The following is a 14,687-nucleotide window of genomic DNA, read 5'->3' as shown; positions in this document are numbered from 1 at the left end:
AGTGGCCCCAGTAAGGCCTTGGTTGGGGCCTGCAGGTCTTCAGCTGTTGGGCCCTGGCGAGGATAGTCAGACACAGGGTAGGAGACTCTGCCTTGTGCTCTCCCGGGAGCTTGTTGTGATAATCTCTGGATCCTGGCCTTTGTTGGGGTTACACGGCAGTTGGAGGGTGTAACTGTCTAGCTACTGACAGGTCCAGTCCCAAACCATGCAGGCTTGGAGATCTCAGCCCCGGGTCCCACACACCTGGGTTCCTCTGCCAGTTCTGTTATGTCTGAGGCTTATCCAAGTGTGTGGAGAGTGGCCCCAGTAAGGCCTTGGTTGGGGCCTGCAGGTCTTCAGCTGTTGGGCCCTGGCGAGGATAGTCAGACACAGGGTAGGAGACTCTGCCTTGTGCTCTCCCGGGAGCTTGTTGTGATAATCTCTGGATCCTGGCCTTTGTTGGGGTTACACGGCAGTTGGAGGGTGTAACTGTCTAGCTATTGACAGGTCCAGTCCCAAACCGTGCAGGCTTGGAGATCTCAGCCCCGGGTCCCACATCTAATACCATCAAAAAATGGGGAGAAGAAATGAACAGAAGCTTCCTCAAAGAAGAAATTCAAATGGCCAAAAGGCACATGAAAAAATGCTCTTCACTGCTGATCATCAGTGAGATGCAAATCGAAACAAGATATCATCTCATACCACAGAGACTGGCACATATCCAAAAGAACAAGAACAACCAGTACTGGTGCGGATGTGTGGAGAAAGGGACTCTCACTCATTGCTGGTGGGAAAGCCGACTGGTCCAGCTTTTTAGAAAAACAGTATGAACATTCCTCAAAAACATTCCTCAAAAAAAAACTAAAAATTAAGTTCCCATTTGACCCAGAAATAACACTACTGGTAATATACCCTTGGGGACCAAAAACATACAGCAGGAACACCATCTGTACCTTTATGTTCATAGCAGCACTATTCATAATAGCCAGAATCTGGCTACTTTAGAGTGCCTGAGAACAGACAAATGGATAAAGAAACTATAGGACATCTACATAATAGAATACCATGCAGCTGTTAGGAAAAATGAAGTCATGAAATTTGCCTATAAATGGATGGACATGGAGAGTATCATGCTGAGTGAAATGAGTCAGAAGAAGAGGGACACATATAGAAAGACTGTATTTATTTGTGGTGGCATATAAAAAATATATAGTAGAAGACTAACATCCATGACCAGGGAAAATGGGCTAGGAGGACTGGTCAATGGTTAGAACGAACCACAAGTGTAGGTAAAGGGCAGAGCGTAGGTAAGATAGAGAAGTATGACAATGGTAGCTGTGAGTGATCACGCTGGACAAGAAGTGAGTGTTAAAAGTAGGCAAGGAGATATTCTTGATAACCTTTCAGTACCAATTTGCAAACCACAATGCCCAAAAGGAGAGGGAGAGAGGGAGAGAGGGAGAAGGAGAGAGAGGGAGAGAGAGGGAGAGGGAGAGGGAGAGGGGGAGAGGGAGAGAGAGAGAGAGAGAGAGAGAGAGAGTGAAAGAAGAAAAGTGCCTACCAAACAGGCAGGCTGGGGGATGGGGGGTGATGGGAGGGAATCTGGGGACACTGGTGCTGGGAAACATATACTGGTGGAGGGATGGGTGCTGGAACACTGTATGACTGAAACCTAACCCTCAACAGCTTTGTAAGGGTCGATCTCACAGCGATTCAATAAAAAGAAGTTTGAAAAGAAAAAAGAGATGGGTTCATTAGTGCAGTGCTCCTCAGGCCCGTGGTGTAAGGAGGCCATGCAAAATTAGGACTGAATTTGGGCTTTTATACTTGCAAAATATATAGCTGTACAGCTATATATGCATTGTGGGGCCGGGGAGATAATACAGTACATAAGGTGCTTGTCTTCCATGCAGCCAAGCCTGAGTTCCATCCTCAACATTCCATATGGTCCCCCAAGCCCGCCAGGAGGGGTCCCTGAGTGCAGAGTCAAGAGCCTATGACAACAGTCATAACCCCTTTTAAAAATTAAGTATGTATTACACTGGTTGCAACATAAAATGTGCTTCTTGAAGCTTAAGTGATAGTACAGAGAATAAGATGCTTGCCTTGAACCTGCCTGAGTTCAATCCCTGAAACTATATATGGTTCCTCAAACTCCGCCAGGATTGATCCCTGATTGCAGAGCCAGGAATAATCCCTCAGCACCATCAAATGCCCATTCCCCCCCCCCCCCCCCAAAAAAAACACCTGTGCTTCATTCTGGGTTTTACAGTTAAAAAACTACAAGTCATGCTATAACATACATAGGGGGCTTGTTTGGCTCCATTGAGGCTAGACAGGGTTCAACTATTTGTTTTTTCAGTGCCACACCTGTAATACTTGGGGGCTACTCCAGCTCAATGCTAGAGATGGGGGGCACTCCCAGAAGTGCTTAGGGGACCATGGAGTGCAAGTGATTCCACCTGAGATTGTAATACACGCATTCCAAACCTGTGAGTCATCCTCCTGTTTTTTTTTAGAGAAATAAGAGATATTGTAATTAAGGATTAAAAACGTGGGCATAGTTAATGAACTCATTATACCAAATATTGTAAAGAAAGAACTTACAAAGTCATTTCAGAGAGTAGCTTTTCTTTTCAGAGCTGAATATTCTACCCAACAGCAATGTAAAATTAACCTTTTCATGCATGCATTTGCACCCCATTCCATACCTGGTGGATCTGGAAGACTGAAACAAGTGCAGCGTGCAGATAATCATGCTGAGGTTGTTTTGTGTAAAAAATCTGGATTGGATGCTGCCGACCCTCCAGGTAGAGTACAGGGGCACCATTGAAATACTGAGAGAACAGGTCTACATCCATCGTAGCTGACATCACAACTATCTAGGTAAAGATAAGAGAAGAACAGAGAACAACACTTGTGACAGCCTTGTGCCACTCTCAAGTCCTAAAAGCATAGGAGGAGGCCTGTATTACTCCCATTCCACTTATCTTTCTGCATAGTTCTAAAACAGAATGGATGAAGAAGAAAACTGAGGAGGAGGCACAAGTCTGGCTCTACCTACTTTGAGGGGCAGTTTCCCCAGTTCCTTTCGCCTTTTCTGTGCAGCTTTCACCACACCAAAGAGCACATCTGTATGAATTGTCCGTTCATGGGCTTCATCTAAAATGACACAGCTGTACTTTCGAAGCAAGGAGTCTGAAATTGCTTCACGAAGAAGCATGCCATCTGTCAGGAACTTGATCCTGGTATCTTCTGAGGTGACATCATCAAAACGTACTGTATAGCCAACCTTTGAGAAGAAATTATTCATTCATCACATGCTTGCTGCACATCTACTAAGTATCCCACACCATACCAGGCATTTGTATTATCAGTATGAATAAGACCAATACTGATCCTGATCTGTTCTCTCAGAAACATGCAGTCTAGTGGCAATGACATGTCACTTTAGCTGCAATTAAGATAAGCATTACAAAGAATATGAAAACTAGCATCAGAATGTGTTTGAGGACTTGGGTCTGATCCCGAGGACCACAACAAAACAAAAACAATTATAATTAGTCTCCTAATCCCAACTAATTGTTAGTGAAGCAATGCACATACATGAAAAGAGTTCCACGGTTTAGTTTTTTTTCTTTCTTTTTTTTTTATTGTTAGACCACACCTAGCTTTGCTCGGTGATCACTCCTGGCAAACCTGTAGGGAGGGGACCATATGAAGTACAGGGGATAGAATTAAGGTCAGTCACTGGCAAGACATGTGCCCTACCCACTGAACTATATCTCTGGCCTGTCCAAAATGTTTTTATGTGAAATAAAAAACAAACATTAATGAAATCTTATATACAGTACTGAAACTCACTGTAATCATAAGGCAAACAAATGCTTATAATTAAAGAAAGATAATATATGTAAAGAAAGATATGTAGACAGAAGATTCAACAGAAGCTACTAAAACATTTAAAACACTCAAGAGGTTTCTGGAGCAATCACACAGGAGGTAAGACGTTTGCCTTGCACACAGCTAATCCAAGTTCGATCCTTGGCATCTCATATGGTCCTCTGAGCACAGCCAGGGTAATTCCTGAGTACAAAGTCAGGAGTAAACCCTGAGTATTATTGGGTAAGATCAAAAACTAACATAAATAAAAATGGTCAAGAGGGGCTGGAGAAATAGCACAGTGAGTAGGGCGTTTGCCTTGCATTTGTCCATTCCAATTCAATCTCCAGCACCACAAATAATCTTTCAATTTCAAGCACAAGTGATCCATGAGCACAGGGCCAGGAGAAGCTCTGAGCAAAGCTGGGTGCAACCCAAAAACCAAAAAATAAAATACTCAAGAAAAACAACTTGCCAAATGGTGACAGAAAGCAAACATGTCTGAACAAATGGGACTGTCAGACCCTCTGATCTCTTCAGAACTGATTAAAAACAAAATAACAATCTCTGACACACACAGAGATAGCTCCACTGTCTGGAGAGCAAACTTTGCATGAAGGAACCCAAGTTCAATCTCTGGCACATGTGGTCCCCCAACACAATGTCAGGAGCAACCCTCAACCACTGAACCAGGAGTATTCCTAGAGCACCTCCAATTGTGACTCAAAACAGAAACAATAAATTCCTCTAAGATAGGCTTAAACAACTGGGGCAAGAAAGCAGCTTGAATGTATTAAAAGAGGGGCAGGAGAAGGTAGAGGCTAGCGCGACATACAGGGCATTTATTTGCTTTGCACGCAGTTAACCCAGATTTGATGCCAGCATCCCACATGGTCCCCCACGGCACCACCAGGAGTGATTCCTGAGTACAGAGCCAGGAGTAACCCAAGTACCACTGGGTGTGGCCCAAAACAAACAAAAATAAGTAGGGGGCAGTGTGTGGGGGTATGAGGAAAAGAAATGTTAGCAAAGAAGGAAATTAGATACCAGCTTCCCTAGCTCAGTTCTTTTCTCATCTGAGACTCTAGTAGCTAGAGAGATGGCAGCTACTCGACGAGGCTGGGTCACAGCAATGATGCCCTGGCGGCTAATGCCTCCTTCATAGAGGTATTGAGGGAGCTGAGTCGTCTTCCCAGAGCCAGTTTCACCTAGAAAATAAAAGTCTCATTTAAATGCAAACTGAAACACATTTCACCAGATAAAAACCAGAAGGAAGGGAACCAGGAAGATGTCTCAAAGGGTTGGTACACATGCTTCGCAGAAATTCAATCCCTGGGACCACACGGTCACCTGAATACCACCCACAGTACCCCACTCCCTGCCCCACAAAAGAAAAGCAAGAAGGAAAGGATAAGCTGAGAGCCACAAGGAAATGGATAGTGATATCTACTACTGGTGGAAGGTCAACAGGAATTGTTTCTCAAAAGGCCATATTTTATTAGAAAACTTTGAAAATCCTTGTTCCTTTTGGAGAAATTGATTCCAAAGGAAACTGTAAGGATGTACATAGCTTCAAAGATGTTTTATTGGGTGAGGCATGTGGCTTAGCATACATCCTGCAAGCATGACCCCTAGGTTTGATCCACAGAAAACACACTTTATTCAACTTTGCTCCTAAAAGCAAAAAATTTGAAACACTATTCAACAGTAAGTTGTAAGAACATAAAATTAAAGTAACTGGGGCTGGAGCGATTGCACAGTGGGTAGGGCGTTTGCCTTGCACGCTGCTGACCCGGGTTCAATTCCCAGCATCGCATATGGTCCCCTGGGCACTGCCAGGAGTTATTCTTGAGTACATGAGCCAGGAGTAACCCCTGTGCATCAACCCCTGTGCATTGGGTGTGTTGCAAAAAAAAATTAAAAAGTAATTATATAAAAATATTATACTTTGCAGGTTGGAGCGATAGCACAACAGGTAGGGTGTTTGCCTTGCATGTGGCCAACCCAGGTTTGATTCCTGCATCCCTCTCGGAGAGTCCGGCAAGCTACCGAGAGTATACCGCCTGCACAGCAGAGCCTGGCAAGCTCCCCATGGCATATTCGATATGCCAAAAACAGTAACAAGTCTCACAATGGAGACATTACTGGTGCCCGCTCAAGCAAATTGATGAACAATAGGAAGACAGTGCTGCAGTGCTATTATACCTTGCAAAAGCACAAAAGCATTAATCAGACTTATATGTTCTGACATGAAGAGTCTTCAATTTACATACTGTGACCATAAGAAATGCCTCACCAGACCTGAGTACAGAAGATGGGGCATTTTTTGCCTCGCATATGGCTGACATCCCCAGCACCACATAAGGTGATTCCCCAAGCCCTGCCAGGAGTGATTCCTAAGGATCACCAGATACAGCCTGAAACAAAACAAATGTCTCCCCCCTCAAAAAAAATTTCTTCACCCTGTTCTAGTCATTCTCTCTCTACCCTTTCTTTTCTTTTAAATAACCGTGAACTACAGTTACAAAATATTCATGTGTATTATAGTCATACAATGATCAAACACTCATCTCTCCACCAGTGTACACTTTCCACCACCAATGTCCCCAGTATCCACCACCACCCCCACCCCTGCCTCTGTTCCACCCCTTCCCCTGCCTCTATGGCAGACAATTGCCCACCTACTCTCTCTACTTATAGGTACTATGGTTTCCAATACACATTACACATAATGAGGGACCATCATGTTTGGTCCTCTATCTATTTTCAGCACACATCTTCCACCACAAGGAATCCCTCCAACCATCATTGACTTAGTGATCCCTTCTCTAGCCCAGCTGCCTTCCCCAGCCCAAAATGCAAGCTTCCAACCATGGAGTAATCTTCCTGGCCCTTGTCTCTACTGTCCTTGGGTGCTAGTCTCATATTTTATAATCCACAAATAAGTGCAGTCATTATATGTCTGTCCCTCTCTTTCTGACTCATTTCACGTAGCATGATACTCTCCATGTCAATCCACTTATATACAAATTTCATGACTTCATCTTTCCTAACAGCTGCATAGTATTCCATTATGTAGATGTGCCATAGTTTCTTTATCCATTCGTCTGTTCTTTGGCACTCAGGTTGTTTCCAGATTCTGGATATTGTGAATAGTGCTGCAATGAACGTACGAGTGCAGATGTCATTTCTACTGTGGCTTGTTGTACCCTCAGGCTATATTCCCAGAAGTGGTATTGCTGGGTCAAATGGGAGCTCAATTTCTAGTTTTATGAGAAACATCCAAATTGTTTTCCAAAAAGGTTGGATGAGTCGGCATTCCCACCAACAAGGAAGGAGAGTCCCTTTCTCCCCACATCCAAGCCAACACTGATTGCTTTTGTTTTTTTGGATGTGTGCCAGTTTCTGTGGTGTGAGATGATACCTCATTGTTGTTTTGATCTGTATCTCCCTGATGATTAGTGATGAGAGCATTTTTTTATGTCTTTAGCCAGATTTTTTCTTTGAAAAAGTTTGTTCATTTCATCACCCCATTTTCTGATGGGACTGGACGTTTTCTTCTAGTAGAGGTCAACCAGTGCCTTGCATATCCTTGCATATTAACCCCTTCTCAGAAGGGTACTGGGTTAATATCCTTCCCATTCTATAGGCTCTCTTTGTATCCTGGATGCTGTTTCTTTTGAGGTGCAGAAGCTTCTTAGTTTAAGATAGTCCCATTTATTTATCTCTGCTTCCACTTGCTTGGTTAGTTTCCTCTTTGAAGAAAGATACCTTTAGCTTCAGTGTCGTGGAGGATTTTGCAGGCTTTTTCTTCAATGTACCTTATAGATTCTGGTCTGATATGAAATGCTTGCTCTCGTGCTGTCTGCTTGGCAAACTCTACAGAATGAGTTAGACCTCAAACTTACTCCTTTGTGGCTACATCTGAGGCCTCCTCTGTACTCCTCAGTGTCTTTCATCGTTCATCCAGCACTCCAAACCTGCTTGTGCAGATGTTTAAATCCTGGTGGGCAGAGATTTACTTAATCCTTGTGCATAGTGATCACCCAATGTTATCTTCTACCTTCTGTGAGTTTCTTTAATAATATTTAATTAGTACAAAGGATTAAGTAAACCTGAACATCCTTTCCCTCCCTTGCTGCTACTACACCTCTCTCACCAAGAAATCCTGACTGCTCATTACTCTTGGCCTGGACTAAAAATTTAACTCTTCTGCATTTGTTTCACTGAATCCACCTGGCAAACCCCCAAATTTGGATCAATGTCTCCCTACACGTATTTCCCCCTTCACCTATTTTGTAGAATCAAAATAACCCAACTGCAATGAGGACAATGTCCGAGATCATCAGCGCCACCATCAATCCATAATCTTTCTTTTGCAGTCCGTCATGTGTTTCCATTCTCCCCAGGGGCCTCTCTAACGCCATACAACTCCTATTATCAGCAAAGCTCCTGCATCATTTTCACAGAAAAGAGCAAAGTCCTCAAGTGTTCTCTCTCTACCTCTCCCAACAAGGTTTTGGACAGGTATACCCATTTTACCTTCTACCTCCTGTGACAGCCTCTAGGTTATTCTTTCTTCTAATCCGGACCAACTCTGCCTTAAGATTTTGTTAACCAGAGTTCTATTCTTTACTGAATAGAGTAGAACTTCCCCATACTCTATTACTGTCTGCTTTCCATATTCAGTCTCCTCCAGTTACTTCATTCTACCTCTGAGTTTCTCTCAGTCCCTCCCATTTCCCCTGAAAATAGGCTGCTCCTACTGCCTTCATTTATCTCTCTCTTATTGACTCTTCAGCACAGCCACATATCAGCTCTTACCCTCCACAGTTCTGCTTAGTTGGGAGCAACACTCAATACCTTCCATCCAAGTGGGTATTTTGGGGTCCTTGTATTAGGAGACCATACTGATGTATTTGCTCACTCCCTTCTTTCCCTTTGTCTATCAATTCCCCCTAAGATTTCTCTTTGGAAGCTCATCCTCTCCAACCATTAGGAGCGTTCATACTTAAATGCTGAGGATCAAAACTCCCTGCTACGATCAACCCACAATAATCCACCAAAAACTTCTATGAGACTGAGGGGCATAGTCTGGCTACAGAGCACTTGCTTTACATATAAAAAGGGTTTGATCCCTCGTACTGCAAACAAAAACAAAGCTGCAATGCAAAAACTACTACTTGTAGGCGGACGAATTTGCACTCCCATGTATGAGGCGTCTCTCCTGTATCAGGCACTCCGCTCAGGGTAGCATGTCCTGCGGGGGCAACTTCCCACGCGGCCTCCTCCAAACGCTCAGACCCATTCTTCTCATCTTCCAAAGCCCCCGGATTCCCCTCTGCTCTTTCACACAGAAGATGAGTCTCCGCCCAAGACACCGGCTGCCACTGGCCTGGGAACCGCGTGCCCGACTTTTCTCCGCGGCCGGCACAGGAAGAAAGGCGGGCAGGTTTGGTGTGGGATGAGAGGCGCCAAAGAAGCACTGCTCGCTCGGGCGCAGGAACGGGGGCAAGAAAGGACCCGCCAGCCCCGCAACTCACCGATGAGGATGGCGCTGTCCAGGTTCCGGAGCTGGACCAGCAGCTGCCGCCGCGCCTGGAAGATGGGCAGGCTCCGGCGCTGCTGCTCCACGGCCTCGGGCTGAGGGCCGCCCTCGGGATGGGCCGGCGGCGCCTGCTGCCTCCGGCTCCCGCCGCCGCCGCCGCCCGCCGCCAGCAGCATCACCGCCTGCTCGCCGGGACGCCGGACCAGAGCGCCGCGGAAGCCTCGGCGGGACCTCCTGCCGGCGAGCCCGCCTCCTCGGCACGACGGGGGACTGCGTGAGGCGGGCGCCAGGGCAGGCGGCGCGCCGCTCGCGGGAGCGGACGGCTAGCGGGCACCGCCCCTTCCGCCGCGTGCGGGCTACTCCGGGCGACCGCGGACGCCGTCTCGGCGCCGTCTCTTCCGAGGGAAGCGGCTCCTCCTCCCACTGTGGCCAGGTGAAAGGCCTCACTTCCTGGGGGCGGGGCGAGAAGGCTGCGGTCCAACGGGGAAAAGGGTCCGAGCAACACTGCAGGAGAGTAGGAGCAAGGTTCCCAAGCGCTTTGGATCATCAAGGCGCTATTCTTGACAGTGTTCAGATCTCTCTTCGGCAACTCGGTTTCTCCTGTCTGTAATTCTGCTAGCCCCTTGAGGACAGTGCTTAATTCACACACAAATTTTGATACTTCGACATGAAACAAGTGTCAAACAATTTATGCTGTGGGGTAGCATCGCAGGGAGGTAGGCGGACCCTAGAATGTGTCCTGGGAATGATGCTGAAACTTAAACCAGTACAAAGACATGAAGGCCTTTGAAATACAGTGCCCAGCTGAGATGCAAAATTCTAGGCTCAGAACGTGGTTCTACCTCCTGGGTGGAGCCCATTTAGCAGTACAGAAGCAAAGACCATGCTAAGTATCAAAATAAGAGGAGCGGCCTGAGTGACCCTACAGAGGGTAGGGTCACTTTACCTTGAATGTGGCCCACCGGGGTTCGCTCCTCCAGACCTCAGTACTGCCAGTGATCCCTGAAGGCAAAGTCAGGAGTAGTAAGCCCTGAGCACTGCCAGGGGTGGCCCCAAAACAAACAAACAAACAAACAAACAAAAAAACCCCACTAAGCTTTATCTCTTGACAACAATCCTAGCAAGCCCTGAGCACTGCCAGGGGTGGCCCCAAAACAAACAAACAAAAAAAACCCACTAAGATCTAAAGCTTTATCTCTTGACAACAATCCTAGCAAAAGACATTGCTGTGTGTGTGTGTGGGGTGTGTGTGGCTGCCACCTCTCTTCTCCTTACTTCTAAGTCACCTGCAATAGTGATACCGATACTATCACAGGTAAATTTTCCTTTGTAAGTGGTTAGACTTTCTGAAGCAAAATCGAGTTTAGCACTTATCCATACTCCATAGTTAGCTTTTATTTCTCCAAGTCAAAAGAACACAAATAAACTGGTGGGAAGAGGCCCAGTTCGGAAGATTTTTAAAAACCTCAAACCTTATGTCACTTTCTGGGTAGAATCCATAAGTAATATAGTTGGAAATATAAACAGTCTTGCCTCCTGTCTCTTTCTATGGGACAGAAAGAGACCTTAAGGTTTGAAAATTTGTGATTAATTTTTAGCCCTGAGTAGATATTGGACCATAACATTTCAAAATAGTACCCAATATTACCAGAGCATATTAGATTTTCAGGGGTTTCATATAATTGTAAAACATTTATATCATTATTTTCATAAATTATTTTAAAGCTAGATATGTTTCCCTGTGTGGGAATGCCCTTCTTGAGAAGGCATTCAATAAACCAAACGAGTCCACATTTTTTTTTTTACTTTAAGGGGGTAAACAGAGTTCTTTTAAGACCTCCCATATTCACTATCTCTTTAATAATGTAAAGATTTTATTTTTTGTGGGGATGGATTTCTAAACCCACCATGCAGTGTCCAGGATCTATTTATGGCTCTGTTCTCAGGGCTAATGCTTAGTAGCTCTTGGGGAAACCATTTGGTGCCAGGGTTCAAACCTTGGCCTCATATGTAAAGCAAATTCTCTGCCTCTCTGACCCCTAAAAAATTAAAATTTTATTACATTTTTAAAATTCTTATTTCCAGAAATGTTTGGGTAATCATAGGTGGTGCTGGAAATTAAGCTATGGTCAGTTGCATTCAAGGCAAGCACTTTACCCACTTGGCTATCCCTCCAATTCATCATGTATTTCTTCCCCCGTAAAATTGTCTAGGTTCGGGCAGAAGCATGGGTAGGCTTCACTCCCTCCTCTGAGCTTTCTCTCTTCCATGGACCTCCTTATGTGGAGTTTAAATGTCATGGCAAAATGGGTCTGGTGTAGGGGAAAATTCTTATTTTATTTTTATGTTTGAATAAGAGTGAACCTCAGTGGATCAACCCACAAAGGAGTTCAATAATTCATTTTTGTGCCCACTGGTCTGTCTGATCCTTTTCTTAAAATATATATTCCCAGGGGCTGGAGAGATAGCACAGCAGGTAGGGCGTTTGCCTTGCATACGGCCAACCCGGGTTCAATTCCCTGCATCCCATATGGTCCTCTGAGCACCGCCAGGAGTAACTTCTGAGTGCGGAGCCAGGAGTAACCCCTGTGCATCACTAGGTGTGACCCAAAAAGCAAATATATATATAGCACAGCGGTAGGGCATTTGCCTTGCACGCAGCCGACATGGCCGACCCGAGTTCGATTCCTCTGCCCCTCTCGGAGAGCCCGGCAAGCTACCGAGAGTATCTCACCTGCACGGCAGAGCCTGGCAAGCTTCCCGTGACGTATTTCACAGTATGCCAAACACAGTAACAACAAAGTCTCCAATGGAGACGTTACTGGGCCCGCTCGAGCAAATCGATGAACAACGGGAGGTCCATGACTATATATATATTTTTCCCCCGTTCTCATTCTGTAAAACTCCATCAGAAAATGGCATCTCCCAGCCAGCTTACTGCTAACATAGCTCTTTTTAGACCTGCCATCATTCTCTTGCAAATTTGAGCAAGTTCAGTCAGGAGTGTGGAACTGTTATGATGAGGCAGCCTTAGAAATCTGAGACTCTCAGGTAAGGCCGTCACGTGATAGGGTTTTCTTTGTCTGGGGGACTGTGCCCTTCTTGACCTACCTCATGCCGCCTGCCACTAGCGCCAAACCTAATGGTCAAACAGGATAATCAAACTGATCAAATGTGTCTATGTGACCACACACATATGTTATTTGTTATATATTGTGATGTGTGTTTTAGATTTTTCTGTAACTCCAAGGGTTAAATGATTATTTCCTTTATTTATCTTATGTGAAATCTATGTCCTGTCTTTTCTGTTATTAATAAAAAGAAAAGACAAAAGCAGCACTATTAGTAGGTCTGATATTCCTAACACTCTAAGAGTTTGACTTAACTAGGACAGTTGATATGACAATTCTTTCCTTGTCTTGTCTTTTTTTTTTATGAAGGAGTGTGTTTGGGTTCAGACTGGTGCTCAGGGGCTATTCCCAGATCTGCACTCATGTGTTGTGTTTAGCTATGTTCATGAAACTACACAGTGCTGGGAATTTAACTGGGGTCTCCTGCATGTAGAGCAAGTGTCTTAACCTTTGTACCATCTCTCTGGTCCCCATCCTTTTGTCCTGTCTTATATGGTAAATAAACTTGAAATCTTTTGGATAAACAATACAGTTTATTATTCTGGTGAATCACAATTAAGTTAGAATATTTCTTTCTTTTATTTGGGGGGCCGAGTTACACCTGGTGGTGCTCAGAGGCTCAGGAGTCACAAACAACAAGTCACAAATCATCCTGTTAATCGTCGATTGCCTCGAGCAGGCCCCAGTAACGTCTCCTTCATCCTAGCCCTGAGATTATATTCAAGGCTCTTTCAGGAGTGTCTTCTGGAAATGATTAGGGGACCATATGTGGTGTCAGGGATCCAAACTGGAATGGGCAGGATGAAAGTAAGCACCTTAATCCTTGTACATTCTCCAGCCCCAAGTTGGAAGATTTCTAATGTGGTTATAGAACCTATAAAAAAAGTTTGGAGAGTCAGAGAAATAGTAAAATAGGTAGGATGCTTTCCTGACTTGCACCCAACACGATCTGATCCTAAGTTCCCCATATGGTTCCCCAAACATGGCCAGGAGTAATTATCATTATTATTGTTGCTGTTGTTGTTGTTTTTATTAAAAGATTGTAATTCATAGGGGCTGGAGCAATAGCACAGCAGGTAGGGCGTTTGCCTTGCACACGGCCGACCCAGGTTCAATTCCCAGCATCCCATATGGTCCCCTGAGCACTGCCAGGAGTAACTCCTGAGTGCAGAGCCAGGAATAACCCCTGTTACTGCATCGTCGGGTGTGACCCAAAAAGCAAAAAAAAAAAAAAAAGATTGTAATTTATAAAGTTGTTCATTATACAGTTGTTTCAAGCATTTAATGTTCCAATAGTGTTCCAACAGTGTGACCTTCCCTCAACCAGTATCCCGTTTCCTCCCAATCCCAACCAGGAGTAATTCTTGAGTGCACAGGCGTTACTCCTGACTATCACTGGGCATAGCAAAAAAAAATTGATTAGGGTCTAGGCACTATAGAGAATGGGATAAAAGATCTTTGTTGAGGAGTCAGAGCGATGGTACAGCAGATAGGGCATTTGCCTTGCACATAATCAACCCATCCCTGTCATCCCATATGGTCTCTGGGCCTGCCAGGAGTGATCCCTGAGTGCAGAACCAAGTGTAAACTCTAGTCACTTTGAGGTAGCATACTGCACTCCTCCCCTCCCCCGATAAAAGATCTTTGTTGAATATCTGTAGGCTTATATTAAAAGCCAAGACCAAGTTTGACCAGGAACTAGACTTTGTCTTTGTCTTTAAAATAAAGGTAATGGGCTTATTCCCCATTCTCAAAGTCAACCATATTTCAACCTTAGACGTGTATTTACTATCTTTTATGGGTAAAAAATCTTTATGGAGTTCCTCCGTTCTCTCCCTGCTAGACAAATCCACACTCTCTTTAACACATATGTATGTATGTCTCTCTCTCCCTCCTAGTATTTCCCTAAGTAAAACTATTTTACTGCACACATGCACAAACACACACACATACACACACACCCCAATAAATAAAGTTATTATAAGAGAAAAAAGTTATTATAAAAGAAATATTATTTTAAAAGTCACTATAAAAGAAAAACCTCTTTAAAAAGAGACATAAAACTCTTAAAATTAAATTTAAATAGTTTTTAAATTTTAAATTGAAATTTAAAAGAAAGTTCTTGTGTTTTTACAAACAGTGGTAAT

The 14,687-nt window shown here is 44.4% G+C and overlaps 1 protein-coding gene across 1 annotated transcript in view; it reads right to left on the bottom strand.

The window, feature by feature from the left end:
• DHX33 (DEAH-box helicase 33) overlaps nucleotides 1-12,525 on the bottom strand; it is a 32,206-nt gene extending 19,681 nt beyond the window's left edge. Inside the window, exons 1-5 of the mRNA XM_056114790.1 lie at nucleotides 12,521-12,525; nucleotides 9,405-9,679; nucleotides 4,909-5,069; nucleotides 3,044-3,271; nucleotides 2,691-2,861 (exon numbers count right to left, since the gene is read on the bottom strand). Coding sequence (XP_055970765.1) covers nucleotides 2,691-2,861; nucleotides 3,044-3,271; nucleotides 4,909-5,069; nucleotides 9,405-9,679; nucleotides 12,521-12,525 — 840 coding nt within the window. The remainder of the gene's footprint in view (nucleotides 1-2,690; nucleotides 2,862-3,043; nucleotides 3,272-4,908; nucleotides 5,070-9,404; nucleotides 9,680-12,520) is intronic.
• Between the last annotated feature and the right edge of the window lie 2,162 nt (nucleotides 12,526-14,687).

Source organism: Sorex fumeus, unplaced genomic scaffold (assembly GCF_029834395.1).
Source record: "Sorex fumeus unplaced genomic scaffold, SorFum_2.1 ptg000028l, whole genome shotgun sequence".
Lineage (NCBI taxonomy): Eukaryota > Metazoa > Chordata > Mammalia > Eulipotyphla > Soricidae > Sorex > Sorex fumeus.
Note: the sequence above shows the minus strand (reverse complement) of the source record. Positions and strands in the feature narration are given on the sequence as shown.